The sequence below is a fragment of the Simochromis diagramma genome, unplaced genomic scaffold (assembly GCF_900408965.1).
Source record: "Simochromis diagramma unplaced genomic scaffold, fSimDia1.1 OVJJ01000802.1, whole genome shotgun sequence".
NCBI classification, from domain to species: domain Eukaryota; kingdom Metazoa; phylum Chordata; class Actinopteri; order Cichliformes; family Cichlidae; genus Simochromis; species Simochromis diagramma.
This window is the reverse complement of record NW_024387492.1, coordinates 14,508,045-14,532,032: the sequence shown is the minus strand read 5'-3', so window position 1 is coordinate 14,532,032 and position 23,988 is coordinate 14,508,045. Positions and strand designations below refer to the sequence as shown.

The window sequence follows — 23,988 nt, the reverse complement described above, 5'->3', positions numbered from 1 at the left end:
TATATAATGATTCTTTCTTGTTCAAAAACCCCTCAAGATAAAAGTAGACTTTTTCTGTAGTTCTCATAGCTGCTGTTGCACAACCTCGATTAATGCTCTTTTAAACAAAAGTGGTCGTCTGGAGAAAAAAACCTCTTTATTATTCCGGCTACATCACTATGGCTTGATTGCATCCTCAATTATTACATCTTACTCACTGATGTTCCTCACTACAGAATTCACAGTTTTTTAATTAAGTTCCAGCATCTTCCAGTCACATCAGCAGTTGATAAATTCACACTCAATCAACCCTCAAAGTAATAACATGCAACAATACTCTTTATTTTGGGATATGTGTTCAGACAGAAAGCAAATAAATCATCTGCTACTTGGTTGAAGCATCCCTGCAAAGAATCGCTAAATGAATGAGTCCCACTTCTGATATAGATGTAGCTGCTGCAGCGTGTATTTCTCCTTCAGTGAATGACGAGTAATGATTTATTGGTCCTCACTTGAAACTTGTCTTGTGGGATAATCAAGCTGAAGAGGGCTGTACTTATTAAGACAGGGTGATTGCAAACAATGTGTTATTTACAATGACAGCTGGCAACATGTGAAGAGTCCATTGAGCGGCGAGTGACGGGGGAAAAAACATATTTTGATTGTATCTCTCCTCCATTAATCTGGAGTTACAGTCAGTAGCACCAGTAGGGGGCAATGTTGCAACAGGATTTATGTTTCAGTGCCACCAACAAACTTTGCAAAACAGAAGCTCAGGATAAACTGACATAGAGCTCTTCTCCCCCCAGTGAATTAGACTTTGGCACGCTATGATATAAAGTTTCAGTTATCAAATTGTGACAAAGTCACACAATGAGTGCCTTCTATACTATTCCATCACAAAAAATATACTGTGCATCATTTGTTAATGATGGATGTCGATAACCTTCTTCATCCAGACGGACAGCCATCTGGTGAGGCCAGCAAGGCCCATGCAGGCGACTGGTGCTTCTCCCTAATGAGCCACCTCTTGGCTACCCTACTACAGTTAACAAGCTCCTCTGTCAGCCGTGATCTTGTGCACTGATGAGTTCCCTCTTTGCCCCCTAACAAGCCCGTTTGGGCAGCTACTCTGTGTCTCCCCTGAATGCCGGCTTAGCTCTCCTTCGCCATTTGCTGTGCCACATTTAGAGTCAAGGCCCACGCATCCTGGCCTTGACATATACAGCACCATAATCCTGCTTTGAAAAGTTGTTTATCTGTTCACCCGCCGCCTCCACAGCTATAGTTTGGGGACATTTTCTTTCCTTGTTTGTGCTTTGCCAGTATTTTTGACACCATGTTGCTGTTTGGGTAAATGGCTGTGCTGCAGTGATGGATGGTTAGCAAACTGGGTTGCTGCTGCTTGCTGCATTCGCTCATAAGGGCATCCTGTACTGCTGAATGCAAGGTGTTGTGGGCAAATGGTAACCTCAGGAGCCAAGCGAGAGTGCCAGAAACTGCAGTTCTCGTCAAAAGCAGTTTTGGCTTTCATAGATAGTTTGGAGTATTTTATTTTATTATTTTTTTTAAATATCCTTGAGCTTCAATGCCAGCGTCGGGCCTGGGAGATTGAGGATGCTGCGCAGCATCTTGGTTGTCCTTCTGAACAGAGCTCTTGGGTGTTTTTCCTGTGATCTGCTGGATCCATTTAGCCAATACGTGTCTTTGCCTTATTTTTGCCATAATTTATGTATGCAGCTTACTAACTACCAGGTAGCACACCATTATATGCCAACTAGCTCTACTTCAATAACCATACAAACACTGATGCTGTTTTGCTTTCCATCTTTTTCTGTCTTCATTTATCCAAGGTGATAGCAGGGCTGCATGTTCCAGTTTTTTAGAAATTCTGGTCATAACATGGTATATCATCTTTAGATGGAAACTAGCGAGCTAACTTCCTGCTAACTTGTAACTGTTGAACTTTGTAATTTGCCTTTTTAAATTAATGTTTGTATCTTAAACTGTATTGTAGCACTTAGGAGAGCAGCCACACTAAACAATTTACTGGAGACGAAAGAATTTGAGGCAATTTTAACTCTGTAATGCTGCAGTGTTTGAATTTGGGAACTGAAGAAAACTCTGGCTAATAATGTTGATAAGAGGCAGATTAAGCCACTCCTGGCTTCAACAAAACATGGCTTTGGCCAAAACCACTAAGTAATGTTGAGGTGGCTACGTCCATGGGTGTACGTTGCTTCTTCAGCCTCAGGTTTGGTTTGTACTCCCCTATACTAAAATTAGCATTCGAACCTTGACCATAAACTTCTGTTTAATGAATTATGTGCACCCAAATTACAAAAGAAGCTTTTTTTTTTTTTTTGTAACTTGCCCAGTCGTATTTAACAGCCAAGCAGATTTTTATTTTGGCCAAGTTTTGAGACACCATCTCTGCCTCATTAAATGAAGGCATATGGGAGTTTGTTTTTCTTGCAAAAACACACTGGTTTCCATAATCCACACACATTGTTGTGAACAATTTTGACAAAAAACTGCTTTGAAAAAACTGTAGCTTAAAAAAAACAAAAAAAAAACAACTTGTAGTCTCCATGTTTGCCATGAGTTTCCAGTCCAGTGGCATACATACTACAAAAAGGCAAACAGAGACACCCCCCCCCCCCCCCTCCAAAAAAACCCAATCTTTCTTAATTGTTTAACAAGATCCAGATAAAAAGCCAAAAATACCATGTTATGATTCTGAGCTGATTGTCTTTTAACTGTATGCCATCTATAATTCGGTTTTGAGATCCCTTCTCAGACGACTTCACACCCACTCACATCCTGGGCCATTTGACCTCAGTAAATCACATGATAGGGTGGGGCTAGGTTTCACAATAGGTTCACCTGAAACCTTGGCTGATTGTGATCCACACCCGTTTTCACATCTTGCTCCTTAGCCACAGAAGCTTGTTTACTTGCTAATACTAACTAAATATTAACACAAACACAGTTTGATAGCTCTTCTTAAATCCTGTAGTTTTGCTGACATGTAAATGCGTGAAGTTGACTTAAATGGAAACATAGTCGAGCCTGCTTCCAGAGACAATAGTCACTGCAAAAAAAGAAAAAAAACCCAAAACCCACCATTTTCACTTTGGTACATTTTAATTGATGTCTGTTCTTCACTGGACAATCACTGCATGCTCCCCCTGAGTATCACAATTCCATCTGGCTGACCTGAGCTTGTCCACATAGTGACATGTAGACCTAGAAGAAAATAAGATTTCAGATACTCTAAAGTTTTTTCAGTGTTAAATTAGCATATATATTATTTTCAATATTAGTGTTTGTGGAGTGTGAATATAGAATTCTGAAACTCAGCACATGCCAAATTAAAAACAAGCTGATTTCACTTTGGACTTTTTCTCTTTCGTAACCATCTCCACGTGCAGTTCTGGGTTGCTTCAAGCTTGGATGGTATTTTTAGATCTAGGAACATCAGTTTAGTTTACTTGCCAGACTTGACGCGATGTAGAAAAACAAAATTCTAATTATAAGTGGAGGACCTCCAGCAGACATCACAGAAGCTAAAACGCAAGTTGCCAGAACAAGACTTTTCAGGGACTGATGTAAAAACAGTAGGTGTGCTGGAACCAGGCCAGGTGTGTTCAAGGACACTACCTTGTAGAGAAGATCAGCCAATTTTTTTTTTTTTAAATTATTGGAGTCATGGAACATTATTATACCACTAAAGTAATACTGCTATTGGTTGTCAGTTTAAAATCAGTGAGAAGATGGGCGGTCTGGGTATGAGCATCAGACTCCTAAATTGCAGCATTTTTAGGCATTAATTTGTAGCTTTTCTGCACGTTACTGTGTCAGGTGAGGTTAGCGGTTATGCTGCTGCTGACAGAGATTACAACCCTCTATAGGTGTTTGTGTCTGGTGGGGACGGTGACAAAGTGGATGAGCAGTTGCAATGCTCTCCATTTGTCCCATATATGTTGACCTTTTATTTCTGTGCACATTATACACATTATTCTGTTTCTATTTATTTGCTATGATTTGCTATTTGTCCAGTAACATTGCTGCACTCACTATCCCGGGTTTGTTTGTGTAAGCGTTCTGTTGCCGGCAAATCAAACATTCTGCAAATTAAGGCAAATACTCAGTTACATGTTTCTTCATATTTTATTATGTTACAGATTAAGTCATTTGTTCATACTTACTTTGGTCTTTCTTTTCAGTCTTCAGGGTCAGGTGTGGGGAAACGCCCGCCTAGCATTTCCTCATTTTAAAGTCCTGATGATGTCACACATGACATCAGCAGGTCGAACCAAGTGGAGGGGTTTCTTTGTCCATAGAAATGCTTCCTTTTGTTTGTGTCAAGGTTTAAAGGGATTTGTTGGATCTTTTTCTTTTCGTTAATGCAGCCATTTAGTTGTGTAAACGTGCCAATTAGAAGTGTGAAGAGGTTTTGTGTCTTTTTAATCATCTGTGTAGCGTTTTAGATCCCTCAGTTCAAGTGAGTGGTACTGGCTGGGCTAATTGAAGGGAAATTGATGGCCCTATTTAAAGCCAGTCTCTGCCAGATTCAGAGGAGAGGAGAGTTGAGTTACCAGAGGTCTGTTAAGGGACACATTAAATTAAGTTCACTGTAAATAAATTGCTCACCTCTCGAAACCTGAAATGTCTGCGTACTCTGTTTCCCTACCACCTTCCTTGACGTTTCAAGTCTGGCTACGTCACATGGACAATTACATTTACAAAAAAGATTCTGACTCCAGGTGAGATGGAGCAGGATGCCTCCGTGATGTGTTCTAGGTGATGTGTTCCAGGCATGTCCCATCAGGAGGAGGCTCCAGAGTAGCATCAGAACATGCTGGAAAGATTATATCTCTCAGTTGGCTTGGGAATGCCTTAGTGACAGAATAGCTGGGGGAAGTGGCCAGGGAGAAGGAGGTAAAGATCCCTCCCTCTAAGAGGAATTCCTTTCTTAGTTACTGGGATGTGTCAAGTTGGACTGTAATGGTTTTCTTCACAGTGTCTTTTTGAATCCTTGACTCCCTTGTGTCTCTGTTGGGGGGGGAGGCATATAACATTTTTAAGCTAACAGTTCACAATCCTTAAGTGGTACATCGCTGTGGTACTCTACTAAAACCATGTGACCTTTCCCTGGTATTTAAAATCGTCTGCAAACTTTATAACTAGATAAAATTAAAATACAATGAATAATGATAAAGACAGTGATATTATCAGAGCCATAACCTGCGGTCACTGGCTGTTTTTAGCAATCCAGCTGATAATGAAGTCACTTTTAAGAAAGCACAGAAATCAAGCCATAAACTCAGAGGACAGTCAGCTCTTTTCACAACTAGCAGCAGGACTTTCTACCGCCGCGCACGCTCAGCTTTCATTTATGCATATCTGTTTATGACAGCTCCCACAGTCTATTCCCCTGTGCATTGTGACTCAGTGATTAATCCATTCTGCACACGCTGTACACTCTGTGAAGGTAACACAATACCTTCTTATCTATCTGTGTATGAATATTAAGTAGCCAGCCTTGGTGACGCCAGCAATGTTGCAATGAAGACTGATAGTTTTGATAAGACCACCTAGAAACATCCACTAATGGCGAGTGAGCATTGAACCCTTTTAATCAAGGTTAGAATCAGTATGTGTAATAGATCACCGAGTGTTGAGGACTTTTGTTAGGCCGTTCTGCAGAGATCAATCATTAAAAGAGCACATTAGTGTTGGAAGGAGTCCAAAGCTTTCATTTGTTGCCTGAAATATAGATTCACACCCAGAGTCAAATCTAATTTTAAATAAAAACAGGAAAGCTGACTCAGATACATCACTTTCTTTTCTTTTTTTTTTTTATACCAGAAGAAACCACATCCATAATTCAGGGTATCACAATGGGGTACAGCCCTCCTTTGTTGGAAAATTATGTTTTGTTCAGCTTGTTAAGTGATTAACAAATAAATCAGAAGTATTTCTTCTTTTTTTCCATTCATTTTTTCCCTCTATTTGTGTATTTAAGTGCAATTAATTTGTATTTGTTTGAACAAGGACACTAGCATTAAGTAATTATTAGGTGTTCCTTTGTAGCAGTTGCTGTGTTTTTTCCCTCTTACATCTTTTTTTCACATTGTGACGGGCATATTCACCTCTTACTACAGTAAACATGCTTAAACACAGAGCAGCCTTGATCAGCATTAGCGCTCATTTACAAGTGCATTTCTGTCCACTTTATAAATGTCAAGCAGTCCAATATTCACTTCCTTTGAAATTTTGTTTTGGTTTCCATGAACTCCTGAGGGAAATATCTGGCTCTTTAGCTGCTAAATGCTCCAGTGTGTTCACCAGCTACTGTAGCAGCAAAGTGCTGGCTTTTTGTGAGAATTTCACTGGGCCGTGTGTCTGTTTAACACGAGGGGGCATGTGCTTACAGATTGGGTGGCTATGGAAATGGTTAAATCCTATTTTCACAGTTTAGGCTTTAAATGTTCAACAGTAAAATTTAGAAACTTGCGTGTTTGTATCCGTATTTAAGTCTGACTCATTTCTATGAACAGTTATCTGGATATTCATTTGCAGAATCTGTATGCAACGGACAATATTTTTGCTGTTTTTCTGGTTTATGTTTGGAGTCATAATTTTATTGACCAATCCCGTTTGAGTGGCTGCATGTAGTTAAACAAACAATTACCTAACCTTTATTTAAACACTGGCTGCTGTTGGCCTATGAAAGCAGATCAAATTTCATGAATTTGTAAGTCAACATTAGAGTTTCTGGTAATACGGTAATATTTACTTTGTCAAAAAAAAAAAAAAGGATTAGAAGGTATAAAAATTATGTAAAGCCATAAAATGAAAAACATATCCAATCATTTTCTTGTCAAACGTTTCCATTAAAGGCAATACAAATCATTGAATGAATATGTTGACTTACAATCTAGTTTAATTGCCAGTTTATTAGATGACTTCAACAAAGTGTTCAAACTGGCCTCTGGTAGAAAGATGAATATCCGAGGCACATACAAACCCCAATTTGAGAAATGCTGGGACAGACCCATATTTATTCACAACAGAACATGGACAACATATCAAATGTAAAACTTAACTGATAGAAAAAACCCCGCCAATTTCGACTTAAAAAAGTTGGGATAGCTCCATATTTTAGTGTGGCATCCCCTCTTCTTTTACCAACAGACCGAAACATCTGAAAAATGAGGAGACCAGCTGATGGACCAGAGGAACATTGTTGTATTTCATGCTTATTTTGTCATGTTTTCATTTAGTTAGGAACCAGACCTTATCCTGGCTATTTTGAGACAAGTTACTACCAAATGACTTCAAAATACTTCAAAATGAGCTAAAATGTTTCATGAAATAGCAAAATTTCCAGGTTTTAAAATCTGATGTTTTTTATGTTCTATTGTGAATTAAGCTAATGTTAAGTATTAAACAAATACTTGCAAAACTTTTAGCATGATTCTGCAAGACTGAAGGTCACTGTTTGTTGTCCAGTGGGCAATAAATACAGTGCAGTTATATGGTGGAGTCAGTGAGTGATTTACATACAGATTACTGTGCACAATGGGGTGTGCAGCAGCAGCGTTGTGTAGCCACAGAAGTGACTATGGAATGAGAACAGAGACATTTACTAACAAGTAAAACACCGAAAGAGCCACCGGAGAAGAAACTCCTTCAAGTCAGCAAATACAAAGGTGGTTCAGAGAAATTTTGCCGTACCGGTAATGCTACGCTCATCTTATTGGTTCGGATTCAAATTACCTGAGACTAAGTGCTGCAGGAAGTTGTGGATACACAGTAAATCAGATGCAGAGAGAGAAAAGGCACTTTTACCAACTTATTACATATGGAGAGAGCACAATTACATTCCTGATGTGCAGTCTTGGTGATTTATAGATGAGTCTCTCGCTCAGAGGGTCTCGGAAAGGTGATCTGTTGCAGAGGCAGGCACAGGTAATTTATTCTATTCCCAAGTTTGCCATTTACTTCCCCCCACCCCAACCACTTGCGCTGACAAGATTTATTCAAACAATAGCGGCATTATGCTGTTATGCTGTTATACTGTAAGTCTAACAATAAGAAAGAAAAAAGATATGGACATACATATAAAAGTTCTAGTACCGTGGAACGGTTCTGTAGCTTATGTTCATATTCAGGAGGATGTTTTTAACTAAATGTAGGATTTCGTTCTCGGTTTCATTCTTCTGACTCTACCGTGTAAAAAACACGAGTGGAGATTTCATTTCGTGAGTTGCATCAGAAAGCCAACAAGGCATCTAGAAGTCTGTTCAAATTGAAGAAAATAACAGCAGTGTCATTCCAACACTTAGAGTAATGGTCTGTTTACATACAATAATTAATTTTGCAGTACATGAGGTGTGTAATTAGATGTTTGAAATCCCCTTATTTATGTTGAGCGGTGTCAAACCTCGATTAACCGCTGTCCCTGCTAACAAGCATGCTGTGAATATGGGAAGCTGGATATGACATTAAAGAGTGTAAGGTGACACGATTTTGAAGGATTATTGATTTGGGGGGAGTTATATTTCTTCCACTATGTGACAGGTGATTGTCAGTAAACAGTGTAAGCTGATATTTTACTGCAAACTGTTTACGCAAGACAGATTCACCTAGCATGTGTATTAGCATGCTGGTGCCTCGCAAAATGCTATGTTAAAATGTGAAAATGATCCCTCATTGCAGTGGGAAACAGAAGATAAGTACAGTATGTCTTTAAGCTGCGATAGATGCTTCCTAAGCAGGATAGTTTAACTAAGACTAGCTCCCATTAAAAATGCAATAATTTGCACACCCTACAGTGCAAGGACTATAGACTGCTGTGACTGGAACAAAATATAAACGATGACAATCATCAACCTCCCTACGATTCGTGCTTTCTTCAGCTCCAGAAGGCTTGAGGATTAAAGTTAAATTCTTAGACGCCAAAAACTGAACTTATCCTCCACATTACGCCACAGTGAAATTGATGTTGTCAGCCTTCTTTAAGTGCAACCTCCACAAATGTTTTGGAGGTGGGTGTATTTAGGTTTGAAGTAAAGTTAAGCTTTTACTGCAAAACATGCCTGAAAATCTGCTGCTGCTGTAGTTTGTGCTCTCCGGAAATAATTCCAGTGGTTTTGCGGCTGAGCTTGTAATATGTGGCTGACTGCCTCGATTTGTTGGGTCTGAGCTATTACTGAGACTACAAACTAATTGACACCATGTGAAGGAAGTTTCCAGAGTGGGTTCATTTTGTTGAAATGGCCAGTTGTTGAGTGTAAACTTTTGTAGTAGTTTTTAGCGCAGCTCTACTACCACATCTATCTAAAAAAAGTTAGCTGGCTCGTCTCTGTTAGGAAGTGATGTTTGACGCTTTGATTGTAAAAATATAAAAAACGACATTTCAGTGTAATTTTCTTTCAGGCTGCTGTCTTTGGGGTTGGCACAGAGGATCATGTTCCTCTGTCTCACCCCAACCTTTAATCCATTTTGGTCACACCAACCCTCTTGCATGCCCTCCTGCATGACATCCTACTCTCTCTCTCCATCCGAGCATGCTTTCCCCCTCTCCTCCTTTGTCTTTGCCTAACAATAGCACAGCTTCCATTGACACCCTACTGATCAGCAGCACTGGTGGCAGTCTTGTTAACCCAGGCTTCAACCGATCCAGTATAGAAATCTCATTGTCAATGATCTGCATATTTTATTTGGCAAAGATTTGATACCGAATGCCTTTCCTGGGCATTTGCAACCCTTCCCATGTTCCCCATTTATCTTGGCTCGGCACTGGCATTAGGAGCACATTGGCTTATGGATGACAAGCCTCCTCCCTCCACAAAATTCATAATAATTTCATAATGGATTGATTAAATATGCTACAAATAATTGCTTTTTATGATTATAAATAATTTAGTCTAAACACACTAGCAGGTCTAGCATATAGTATATTTCTCAAACAGTGGGAGATGTAGTTAATCTATTTTTACATAAACATCCTAAAATGCTGAAGAAGGAATTAAAGTAAACACTTGACTAAACTGCTGAGAAAAAATCTCTCTTAACAGGTAGTATCTTTCAGCACATTCAGGCCCATGGAGGGTAGCAATTTTCCACAACAATTTGCTGTGTGAGGGGCAGAGAAAAAAGCACAGATGTGCATAACAGAACAAACAGTACAAGCTACAAGACAGGAATCACAAAGTTACTGATATGCAACAGTGGCACATAAATACATGGAGAGTGAAGGAGAACTGCTCAATGCATGATGGGAGGTCCCCCAGCAGACTGAACCAGTAGCACCAAAACCAAAAGATGCTTCAGGGTCACCTGATCCATTAGATTAAGAAATGGCTTGCCAATAACAGCAATACTGCACCATGTCAAAGTTAACATTTATTTGTCAGCCTTAATAATGCAGACTTCTAGTAAGACAGGAGCTGAACAGAAAACATTCAACCAGAATGAAGTGGACGTGCTCCACGTCTCAGAAATATTTCATACTCTACCAGCAAGAACAATCAATATGTTTCTACAGAGGAGAATCCATGAGAAGAGACTGTCAGTTTGCAACTAATACCGTAAGTCACATACGAACCCTGCGTTCTGTATTAAGTAATGAATCTAAAGTAACAACACAGGAAATCGGAAAGTAATTAAGCATTTCTGCAAATAGCTTTTGCTTTTTTTCATACAGTAGTTGGAAAACTGCCTTTTTGCGTATTTTGTATATTTTGCTAAAACAAGGCCCTAGTCAGTATGCAAGCACATGCAGCACAACTTGTACCAATTTGCAAAGCAAGCACAATTTTACCTGAGTTTTAGAATTATTACCGCTGCTTTGCAAGGGATTTGTAGTAATGCAACAGGCAAAGCAAATTACATCTTTCCACAGATAATTGATCTGAATTTCATACGCCTGTAATTGCTGCTTGTGCAAAACACCTCTGTGTTCCTGTTTCTGTGCCGCACCTTCCCTGCTTTTTTCTCTACCTTCTCTCAAAGGTCCCGTCAATCCTCAGTGAGGCTTTGCCCAAATCGCAGCCTTTGACCTTGTTGCTTCATTATCAATAACTGTTTTTCATTCATATTTGTGGAGTGTGACCTTGCTAGCAAATAGTGATTTCAAATTGGAATTTTAGCCAATGCCATTTTTGAATTAAGCCGTAATTAAGCTTAAATACCATCAATACAAATATTTATCTTGGTCTTTGCAGTTATTTCAATCTGATTTAGCTTTATTAAAATAGTACTACCTGTGCAAAGGACAATTTGAGAACCGGGTATGGAATAAGTATGTTTTTTTAAATTAAAAAAATCTATTATGCGTCATGAAATAAAACAATATGACAAAAGAAGCGGCTGAAATTCGACATCAAGCAAGAATGGGAAACCATTTTGCTTTTAAAAACTATAGCAATTGGTTTCCTCAGTTCCCAGACGCTTACCAGAGTGTTGTTAGCAGAAGAGGTGATGCAACACAGTGGCAAACATGTCCTTGCACTGACTTTTTTACTGGCATAAAAAAATCAGAGAGCAGTAAGATTTCTTAGTTTCACCATTTTCAACATGTTGCCGTCAATTAAGTTTAAGTACTTTGCAAAACCATGTATTCCTTTTTATTAACATTTTATGCAGACTCTCACCTTTTTTCTGAAAACTGTAAAAAGAAAATGCCATTCAGTCTCTTTGCGACTCTGCGGATGACAGTTATTGTTAATTGAGTTGGGCCACTCAGTGTCTGAGAGTGTGTCCCTTTGAGCTGAGATCAGCAGTTAACAGAAGTTAGATGACCTGATGACGGTAAAAAATGAATCTCCTCATGTGGCTGACCTCTCCACCTTCTTCTGAAACACCCAGATCCTTTGATACAAGTCTCTATGGAGACACGAAGGCTTCTCATTGGCTGAAAAAAGTTTTGTTTGATAACTGATACCCGGTCAATACAGAGGTGATAACTGGTAATAGAACAAAACAAATTTAAAAAAAAAAAGCTGGAAGGTGATAATGAGAACTGGGAGGAAAAGAGCGAAACCGACAAAAGGTTCATACATTATTATCACATTTTGAGAATAAATTCATTGATTGCATTCCCCCAAAATTGGTAGCCTTAGGGACAAAATGCTCCAAGATCCCAGAAAAAGGCTGCGCAGTCTAAATATTTATGTGCTGTGTGGATTGTTTTGTGAAAAATATGTTGATGTTAGGAAGCTGTTGCTCTCAAAATATAACACAAGCACCAAATAATCTTTAACTGAATAAAAAAAAACTATATTTATTTAATTATACTCAGCACCGAAAAAAGGAACCACCATCTTGTTATTATTAATTTCTACTTTTATTAAAACATCATTGACCTCCAACATGTAAAGAATGTACATAATAATAATAATAATAATAATAATAATAATAATAATAATAATGAACTGAATAACATCTGAAATGTCTTTTTTCTGTGTTATTTTATTTCTTTATGTTTGTCAATTCTCTTGTGAGGCATACTTGGGATTCTCAAGGCTTGAGATAGTTTTAAAGGAATGTACAGTACAGGAAACAAGGAGTATCTTTCCCCCATCGTCTTATTTCGCTTCTGACATCTACATATTTTTGTTTCATTTGCAGTTCGTCACACCCATCAAACACTTTCATCTGCTCCAAAACAACTTGAAATAGGCTAAACCTCCCGTGGTCAACACGCAAGCCCTTCAGCCATACACACTCTCGCGTGCACGCATGCACACAAACACATATCGTTTCACTTTAACGCACTCTGGGATGCCTGCAGTGGATGGTATAGTGATTTGCACCGGTGCTTTGATCAGACTTTTGGTCTGTAGCATTTCCCACAGAGAACCTTCCTCAGCAGACCCAAACATAGAAGCCATCAACCTTGCTCTAGCACAGATAGCCAGAACAGATAGCCTCTCATGAATGACCCTTGTCACTCTCTGCTCCTCTTTTCCATCAGTGCTTCACGCTGAGTGGTATGTCCTTTGGTGCTGGAATTCAAAGGAAATGCCACAGATGCGCTGTCATAAAAGTGACCTTTAAAAAAAAATGCAAGATACTCACTGAAGGGGAACCAGCTGTCCATTTTACACGACTTAATGTCACTGGTCAGAGCAGTGTGGAGATTGTCTCTAAATAAAGTTTGAACTTTTAAAACATTTGAGACAATTAAAAACACAACAGCACGATAAAAACTTTTGTTTTGACTTGAAAAGTCTGCTCGCTGCACTCAGTCAAGTGTAGGTTTACAGTATATTCTGACAGGCAGGTGATGCTAGAAATCTCTTTTATGGTTTCACAGCAGTTCGTGTGGGCTTGACAAGAGCAGAATATCATCCTGTCATGCAGCTGATTTCTCTATTCTCTGTCCTCCACTCCTAGAGCTTTCACTTATTTTGTACTGTTGCTGAGTCTAGCGCTGGCGGTCATGTGTCGATGACATCCTGCGCCGGTGAGGGTTCGTGTGGCAAACTGGTGGCGTTGGGCAGTGGCTGTGTGTGGCTGACTGAGTTCTGCTGCAGCTCTAGTGCCATTGCATTCTGTGGGTGGGGGAACTCTTTCACCTGTCTGCGATACTCCAGGAAGGTGGAGGCCTTGGTCGCGATGGCCACCACGTTCTTCCCGACGAAGATTGTGGAGACCCGACTGTCCTGAAACAACACCATGTTTACACCACGTATGAGGATAGTGACCACGTTTATGGTGACCAGGCTTAGGACTGGGTACAGCATCATTTTCTGGGGTGACATGTGCTCCCCCTGCATGCTGATTTCACTGAGCGACACACAGGGCAGAATAAGCAGCAGGATGTAGCAGTAGAAGAACATCAGGCCCTCAGCCCAGATGGGCAGGCCTGTCCGCTGGGGCTCCCACAGGTTAGCTTGGATATCCAGCAGGTCCAGAAGATCCAGAGCCACCCAGAAGAGACGACTCCTCATGTCCTCCTTCTTCCGGAAAGTTCTCACATATTCCATGCTATCCAGAGCCACTAAAACTAAGTATAACCCAGGCACACACACGGATAATAGTAACGTCAATGCTTTCCGTGCTACTGTCTCCAGACTTTTCCTGTCAGCCTTGCAATTCTGGAAGACAAAGTAGAGTTTGATCTCCAGCACAAAGATGTACAGAAACCACAGGATCATGGCGTATCCTCGTCGGGCGGTGCGCACCTCAGCACCGACCCAAACTGCCACATATCGTAGCACTATGAGAAAGCACACATCCCCGACTAGCACTATTATGCACACACCGATTTTCCTGGGACCCTGGTTTTGCTCCACCAGGTAGGCATCCATGAAGGCCATGCTGGTCATGATGACGATGGTGGTCAGGCAAACGTGGCGTTTGTCTGGGGGTGGCAACACCATGGCGAGGGCACCTCTTGGCTCTCACTGTCAGGCCACAGCTTGTGAAAATAAAAATAAAGTAGTCTGGACACTCCAAACCTTTAAGGCTGGAGGGGGGAAAATGGTATTTAAGGTGCTCTGACAGATGTTGTGTGCACAGGAGCAGATGTCCTGCTACAGTTTATTTCATAATAAAATAAGTCACTGCACTAATAGTCCATAGAGGACGATGATTATTGCAGCGTAGAAGCAGAGCTCTGTGTGGGGTACGACGCTAACTGCTGATTGCTCTCAGACCACGCGAAAACAGGGACATCTCCTCGTTACTCAGCGCACTTCCATTGATCCAGCTCTGCCCCTGAGCAGTAGCTACACCAAGGGCTCCACAGCTGACACACCATAACTGATCGTAATCCACACGCCGTCAAATGGAGCCGACTCTGAGAGCAGGCTTTGTCTAATGGACATGTGACTGGATGGCGGGGCACGGTGCCGCAGTGTAGGAATGTTTATGGGGGTGTTTATTTTTGTATGCAGTGGATATATGCACGCTTGTGGTGCAGCTTGGCATGTGCGAGGAATCCCTTTTTGAATGCTCCTGTGGACGGTGGTGCAGTGTGTGTGGCTCCTTGCGGTCCTGCAGTGTGCGTGAAGGGAAGTGGAGGAGAGAGAGGAGAGAAGTCTGCAGTGGCCAGAGGCCCCCAGCCGCCATAAATCACGGAGACAGCAGGTCAACGGCCCGTGAGGTCTTGCGTCTGACGCCGGCTTCCCCGGGGGGAGGCTCTTACACCGGGCTGAAGATCCATCCTACCCCCTCCTCTTCTTGCCACATGCTGGCCTCTCCAAAGCCTAAAGGAGGAAGAAATAAAGAGGGGGTGGGGGGGAGAAGGAGAAAGAAACCTGTCAGCACTACTGGGCCATATAACACAGTTTCATTGCCAACGGCTTTCCACATATGAGGAGCCAAGTAATGTGTCAGCTTGGCTCAAATATAGCCCGTTTCACTATTGATGGGACAGAGCATATTGCACATGTAAAACTGCTTCAGGATGTTATTTCCTCTCTATTGTCTGTGATATGTCACATGACATCTGGTTGCACGACTTAATATGCTTCCGTGGAAATGTTAATATATTCAGCATATTTGGGGCCATAATACCCTGTAGTTTAATTCTGGAGCTAAATTAATAGAGGATTTATTACAGAAACTTGTAGAAGCTAATTTTAAAGTCACACACAGTAGCTAACTGCTCTACGCCTCTTTCTTTCATTTTTTTTTCCATTCATTTATTTCTTTTTTTTTTAAACATTGCTTGGCACTGCATTTTCTTCCTAGGCAAGGGTAAATGGGATAAACGACGGCAAAGAGTTCATTTCCTGCACATTTCGGTGCAGTTTCAAGGAAACGAGGAAAGTGCGATTGCAGCATGTATGCAGCAGGATTTTTTAGCGGCTACGGTGACTTTTGTTTCAGTGACTGCGGAACAGATTTCAGCTATCATTCATGCGTTCTCTGTGTAAAAAAAGTGCATCATGAATGATATTGATAATAATAACCCTGTCCATGTTTCATTTTACCTTCAGTTTAAGCTCCAGTTACAATTCCTCTTCACACTCTGTTTTTTTTGCTGAATGATGTTTCAAGGTGTTTCTGTTTTGACCTGTTTAATATTTGAGCTGATGTGTGTGTCGGAGCGTGTGACAGGTTCGGTTTGGGGAGGCTGTGTGGTCATCTGTGAAAAATAAATAAATAAATAAAAAATTAATAAATAAATATAAAAAAACAAACAAATGCCAAGCACTTAACTAGCCAGCAGGAGCTTAACTTCTGCACTGACCTCATCCATAAATAACTCAGCAAGTCTAAATATTAGCGTGGAGAAAAGAGAAAAAAAGGAAAAATCGAGGTTTGAGAAGAGAAAGTGAAATGTGCTAATTGAGCAGAAACGTCTCAATCAGTTTGAGTTTGTCGAGTTTCACATTGAGCGGGAACTAGCGTTTATCTGTCACTCTGTTCTGTTCTGTTCATTTCTGCCTACTCCTGTCACCGGATCCTTCAGGCAGAACGCACATAAATCACATTAGTGTTTCTGTCAGCCCAAGCATGCTTCAAATCAAGACACGACTGCAACATTCAATGTGTGCTGCTCGTACAAACAAAAGTTGTTTGGCTAACGCAAGTCTAACTCAAAATTTCTGCAGTGTGGAAAATATCCTGTTATTGTCAGGAAAACAGAAAACACAACTGGTGTGATTTTACTTTGCATCATTAAATTTTCAACAAATGTCAATATAATAAAAAAATATCATAGAAATGAAAAAAATTGTACCAGCCGATATTGATTGTTTTTCTTTTCTTTTGTTATAAAGAAGTAATACGTGAACTGATGAATTCTCATGTTCTCAGTCATTAGGTCTTCAGTTATATACTTTACTATGTTATTGATGAGTAGGTTTTGTCTGGTTTGTTTAGTATTCTCCCAAATCTGGACACCTAAAAGTTGTTGAGTCATATATATTCTTTGGTACTACACACTTCAAGCCTTCAGTACCATCTTAATTCTTCTGACATTCATTCAATAAAGTGCCAGAACAATTCCTCGCAGATTTTGCTCCATATTGACATGATAGTATCACACAAATGCTGCTCATTTGTAAGCTGCACATGATGTGAATTTCCCATCCCACCAAAGCCTTTGGATTGAGATTTGGTGAATGCGGAGGCAGGAAAATTGCATTACAACAGCAGCCAGTCTGGCACCAACAACCATGCCACGTTTGAAGTCACATAAATCATCTAATGCTCTGAACTTTAGCAACTCATCTAAAGCATTACTACATCCTTGAAGTACTGAGTTGACTGATTAGATGTAAATGGTAAATAGGACTTTCCTACTCTACTTAAGCACTCAAAGTGCTTCCATACAACATGTCTCATTCACACACACTCATACAGCCACTTTTTCTCCAAGTGCTTTCTATCTACAATAGTCACACTCTGATGAACAAATCAGCAGGAACTTGGGGTTCAGCATCTTGGCCAAGGATACTTGGGCATGTAGACTGGAGGAGCCAGAGGACTGACCCACAAACCTTGCAATTAGTAGATGACTCGCTCTCCCACAGCCACCTGATGTTTGGGTTTATGAGCAGTTCAAGAGGTGGTAGTGGGTTGTTCAACTGCTCGTTAGCACAAATAGCAACTTGAGTGTATAATGCATTAGTAAATCATTATGAAAATGTCATGGTCCCTGGGTTATTGACCAAGTGTTTTGAGTTTGAGTTTTTTCTAGGTCTTTCTCATTTTTAATTATCGTTGTATTATAGTTCTGTGCACATGTTCTATCATAGGTCTTTATGGTTTATGTTTGAGTCCCATGACCTTCTGTCTATGATGTACTCTCCTAGTGCCTCAGAGTTTTGTTATTTATATTTCTAGTTGATGGTTTCATATTTGATTATGTTAATTTCTTTTCGTGCCCTAGTTTTGTCTCTGTGTCTTGTCCTCAGCGTCTCCTGTGAAAAGTCTCCCTGTTCGTTTATGTCTCTGTCTCTCCAGTCATGCCCCTGTTTAGTTCTGTCAAATTCTTATGTCTTAGTCTCAGTGTTTGTTTTCCCATTTCCCTCATTACCTAGTATGTATATATTCTCTAAGTCTTCCTTTCCTCTTTGTTATGTTGTCCTGGTTGTGTCCTCACTTGCAGTATGTGGTCCTTGTTGAGCTGAAGGTTTGATTTTCTTTGTTTTGGTAATGTTATTCTGAGTCCTGCATTTGGGTACTGCCTTTGCCCTCCACACAGCCTACATGATATAAAATAGTTAGTAAAAGCAGTGCTTTCAACAGCCACTCTTAAACTGTCTTTTTTAAATAAAAGTTTGCCTTTGAAAGTAGAACCAAAGTTGGAAAAACACTAAAACAAGAAATACTCCAACCTCAAATATGTCAACTGTGTTTCTAACAAAAATGGAAAGTCAAAGCCTAAATTTCCTGCCCAAGCCACTTTCTGACCACTTTAGCAAAACAATGGCAAGCCTTTTAGTGATATTGATTGCCTTCTTTGCAAAAAGCCAATCGAGACATGCATTAAAAGTGATCCACCACTGTGGACTTTACTATTGTAATTTAGAAACTGGGACTTTACTCCTAGTTTGACTAACTGTGCTCTTGATATGAGAGATTTAAGTATGACATAAATAAACATGAGCTTGTTTTCACACCCGCTGTGTGAAATCACTAAAGCAAAAATGGGCTTTTGAGCTTTTTGAATGAGATCCAAAGATTGCAGAGAGGTTGTTTTTCATCAGAAAATACCCCCCTTAGAAAACATGAACTGCACCGTGTACACCCTAAAAGCACATACAGAAAAATGCAGCTTTAATGGCACCCCTGCAAGAATTTAAAAGGGTGCACTGGGTTATACCCCCATTTCGTTGAAGAATACAAAAACAACATGTTATCTAATAACATGTCAAATCAAGGACTGCCAGTGGAAGCCCAGTTTGAGTGCACGGTACCAGAGTGCGCCTCATTTGTAATCCAAGCATGGATTTGAATGTTTAAAACCCATTATGTAGAAGAGGGCCTAAGTAAGAGATTAAATTCATAAGATGGTGATTAATTGACTGATTAGCAGAATGCTGTGGATCATTAACATGCTATAAGGAAGACTGCTTCCACATATACCGTACATCGAATCATGATTTAAATGCCATTAATTATCAAAAAAGACTTTGAGATTGTTTCGCTAATGAACGGATTACGGCCGGAGTGATAATATGAGAGTGCCAAATTGGATGGTTTGAACCTTGGAGGAATTATGACTTGAGCTGCGAAACATGGATCCCAAGATGTCATCGCTGTGATTCGTTGCTGCTGGTGCGCCCTACGAAGCAGGAAGCTGATGAACTTTGACAATATTAGATTATTATTAATCCCATCTGCCACAGACTGTGAAAAAATCTCTTTGTCTGCGTGAAGTGATGACAGAGGCGCACTGCTCTGCTTAGCATATTCCGTTCAGAATTTATAATGTATTTCTCAAGGCTGAAGATTAGTTAACGCTGAATTAGAAAAAAAAGACAAGAAATGTCCACTGATATGAGATTTGACAGCTGCGATTTCACATCTCTGCATGACTTTTTCCTCCCCTCCCTTTGGCGCAGGGAGCCTCTATTTATAGGAGTCTGTATGTTTCAGCTCTACTCAGAGGCTTCAATTATACTGCGTATTAATTATGGTTTACTATAAATAGGCACCACGGGGGGCTGTGAACTGGCAGGACAACATTTCTTCACAGAGGGAGGCTATTATTGTGTCTGTGGTCCAGGTCATTATCTCTCTAAACAGCCAGAGCTTCCTTGTCAGGCAGTTATTTTAACGGTTAGCCTCTCTGACTGGCTGCAGACGTCCACACTGATCACAACAGGACCAGAGGTTGGGGCATCAAGTGACATGTTTGCTTTGCTGTTCTGTTTGTCCTAAAAATCAGTGAAGGAGGTCAGTTTAAGCCAAAGAACAGGGCAGTGCAGCTGCAAGAACAGCACTTTGGCACAGGATTCTTTCACTCTCTACCATGTGGAAAAAAACAAAACAGAAGAAAAAATCAATTCAAAACCCTATACTCGTTTTAAATGGTGTAGTGTGCAGGTGCTGCTATTGAAAATGAGCCTGAAAACAGAACCTTTTCAAGCTCTGACTTCGCTTAATTACCCATGTTCCTGCTGGATTGATGTTTGTCTTTTTTTTTTTGACACAGATTCAGAGCTTGAGAAAAGTAAAGTCTTTCAAGCTCCGAGAAGCTTCTCTTTTAACACTGAGGTGTTCTGACACTTCATACACTCAGTAAAGGTTGTGGGCTTGCACTTGTTTACAGCAGCAAAAACATTTCATCCTGCAACAGTGGATGGCGTTCTCCCTTACCTGTAGGTTTCAAAGAACACTGAGCTGTTTATGCTTTTTGGAAACTGTATTGTTATGCATTAAACATATCGCATTACACTGCCAGTTTCGTTGTCTCTCCATGCTTCCTCCTGCCTCAAAACCTCAAGGATGATCAAATGTTTACGTCGATGTCAGCAACGTTGCAGTGGGACAGCGCAGGTCTCGAGAGTGGGCCGTTTTGTCCGATATTTATGTCAGGTTGTCTTCATTAGGACCAGAATGAGACCCATATGCTGTCTTGGCTGCAAGCCATCTCCATCATCTCAGCAGGTGTTCTGCGCTGTCCTTTGTGTTACAGTCAGCGCTTGGCTAGGTTGAGGAGAGATAGCAGATTGCTTTGAATTTTCTCAGTACACAGGGTACAGCTCAGCACAGCTCAGCTGAACAAATGCTTGTGCACACACACAGTAACTTAACACACATGCACTGTGTATGTGAGTGAGCACGTGCAAACGCACGAAAGCTCTCAGAAAACTCCATCTTTTCTTGCCTGAAAGGCTGCTGAAAGGATTGCAATCTCTAGGTCACACCTTTATCCCGTATTTCACAGCTTCACAATGTTCGGTAACCACACACTGATCGAATATATCCTGCGCTGATTATAACACGGAAAGGTATTAAATCCCCAGATCCCTGAATACATGTTAAAACGTGTCTCACGTTCCCTACTGGGACCAATAACAAACCCAGCTGCATTCAAAGCTGACTGCTTGATTTCCCCATTTTCGCTGAAGACTCCGTGTGACACAATGTTCTATAACCACCAGAGGCTTAAGCTCTTGTGCGATACATTATTTACAGTGTATTTCTATTATTCCTAATGAATTGCTGTGGTGGTGAATTCAAATTGTGAACACATTTATTTTGCTTTCTGTTGTCACTTTTGGCAGGTTTAGTTCTTTTCCATCTATTTTGTGCAATTCAAAGCAGAGACATCAATTAGTCAAAACACAATACACTAGGTTTGTACGTTACTAGCTGCTCTTATATCGCTATTCTCTTGTTTTCTTGTTATCCCTGTATAATATGCTTGTGATTGCTTATAAGGTTGCACTGGGTTAGAATACTGAGAAGGATCTGAAACTAAGAAGAAGGCTGTGATTTGTAGCAGTAGCTAAGCTCATTTTATCACCCATTATGGTTGATTAAGGCTGATCCTTATTCTACTTTGCCATGTCACATTGTGTGTGTGTGATAAGCACTGAAGGTTCATTTCAGCCCATAACTGTAACTAACCCAATCTGTATTTGGGCTGTCTTCGCTTTTAAATAGCCGTGGGTGTTGATCAAACACTATTGAATCAAACATGCTGCACATGACAAAGGATAGATAGCTGCTGTGCAGGATAGGCTCCAATAATAGGCATTGTATAGGGTTAGATGTGGAAAGCAGCTCAAAAGTGTTTTTCCTCCAACTTGGCCCTTAGCAGCAGAGACAAGGGGCTTTTCAACATGACAGACATGTCTTTTTCTCCTCTGCCAACTCTCAAACGGCCATAATGTGCGCAGCGTCAATCAAAGTGTATTCTTTATTCACAAAGCTGGGGAGAGGATCAAAGGCACCATGCCACAGTGAATCATCATCAAAGTGAAGAGCAGCCCTCTGACATCCCACCCAGCATTTAGTCACTGACACAGGGGGCGAAGATGACTGGTTGCCTAATGTATACACGTGAGGCAAGACACAAGACACTTGAGGTACCGTCCAAAGAAGATGCAGTTTAAATGGTCATTACCGTCAAACATCTTAACCTGATATTCTTGTAATTCTTCTATAACCTAATCGTGTACAGTTTAGACAGGGATCATATTAAATGTAAACACTGCATTACTGTGCTACTTTCAAAGTTCTGGCAGAAGTAAGAGCCAATCGTTGATTAATTCCCTCTGATTGGCAGAGATTTTCATTCTGTAAGAGCGAATTCTGAGGTCTAGTCTTTTGTCATCCATGCATCCATGCATTTTCTAACGATTATCTATTTCCGTGTCGCAAGGCGCTGGAACCTAACCAGGGTGGAGAGGCAGGATACACTCTCGACAGGTCGCCAGTCTGTCTCAGGGCTAGCATATATAAACAGCCAACGATTCATCTCACGTTCACACCTACAGCCAATTTAGTATCACTTATTAACCTAATCCCATGCATATTTTTGGAGTGTGGGAGGAAGCTGGAATGCCTGGAGAGAACCCATGCAGAACATGGAAACAGAAAGGCCCAAGACTGGACCGTCTTGCTGTGAGGCAACGGTGCTATCCACTGATCCGCTATGCCACCCATCTCTATCATTTTTAGTTTAACAAAGTTAAACAATAACTGATTTGTTTAACATCAATAAAACTTTTTCCTATTACGGATGCAGTATCATGATATTAAGGTAAACTGCAGTACTTGGAAATTTAGAAGGAATATTCGCCATTAAATTTTGGTTGATTTTTGGTTAGAAATCGACAAAAAAATTAATTAAAAAATAAGAATAATAATACCCGAAACACAATAAAAATGAAATTGGATCATTACAACAGGAAACTGAGCTAACAGACATCATTTATGGAAGGAGAAATTGTAGGTCTGGAAATTTTGTGCTGCTTACAGCATTTATTTTTACTCAGTGTGACTAATATTGGTGAAAATTTGATTTCAGTGCAATTTAAATGTGTCGAAGTAATTGGTGTTTCACAATATAGATGGCAAAAGTGCCAAGTCAATAAAAGCTTGATGACAGTGTTTTTCTATTGTACTGTGGGTGCAGATGTTACCATAGGTACCACACGGATTGGAGAGATTGGGGAGTAAGTGCAAGTACAGCGAGTGAGACGAGTCATACATCGAGATAATTTATCTCTAATCACTCAGGCAATAAGTAAAAACCTCAAACATATTAAAGTCCCTCAGAGACACGGATCAAAATCTTCATGCGGAACTCAAGCTGAGTGAGATTCAGTTTTTGCCTTTGTATGAACATGATATCAAATTACAGTTTGAAAGTTAATAACAAATATCATTCTAACTTTATCCATCTGCTTTCTGCCACTTGCAAGGTCTTGAGGGTGCTGGGGCTGATCCCAGCTGTTACAGGGTGAAAGTTAGGGTACACAGGAGAGGTCACCAGTCTCATTCGCAGGGCTAACACAAAGTGACAAATAACCATTCGCACTCACATTCACACCTGCAGTGAATTTAGAATTTGCCATTTAAACTAACATGCATGTCTTTGGACTGTGGGAGCAGCACCTGGAGAGAGCCCACTCAGGCAGAAGGAGAACATGAAAACACCACACAACAGGGCCCCTAGGTGGTAAGTTGACAGGTTTGACTTCTGCACCTCCCTGCCACCTTGTATTGTTAGTAGCCTCTGTAATAGCAGTCAGACTATAAAATCATGCCAACATGTTTGTTAGTGTATTGCATATACAGTAGTAGATACAATCTAATTTAAGATGAAATGAAATGTTGGCAACATATAAAGCTTTAAGTTTTTAGACAAAGGAAAAAGTAAGCTGAGCAAAAGTATTCCACGGGAAAAAAATGTTCACTTCTTTCTCTCTGCTTCTTTTTCTTTTCTTTTCTTTTTCTTTTTAAACTTTGTACTCTTATACCCCGCCTCTCAATTAGCCTCAGTCTGTCAAACATGTGACACCCAAACCCTTGAAGTTTAAGGCCTTGAAATAGTGTGTGAAGTGTTAGAGG

At 40.4% G+C, this 23,988-nt stretch overlaps 1 protein-coding gene across 1 annotated transcript in view; it reads right to left on the bottom strand.

Annotated features, from left to right (window-relative positions):
* Positions 1-7,533: 7,533 nt before the first annotated feature.
* Positions 7,534-23,988, bottom strand: part of tmem121ab (transmembrane protein 121Ab) — a 53,792-nt gene continuing 37,337 nt past the window's right edge. Inside the window, exon 2 of the mRNA XM_040017935.1 lies at positions 7,534-15,209. Coding sequence (XP_039873869.1) covers positions 13,437-14,381 — 945 coding nt within the window. The 5' untranslated portion in view covers positions 14,382-15,209 and the 3' untranslated portion in view covers positions 7,534-13,436. The remainder of the gene's footprint in view (positions 15,210-23,988) is intronic.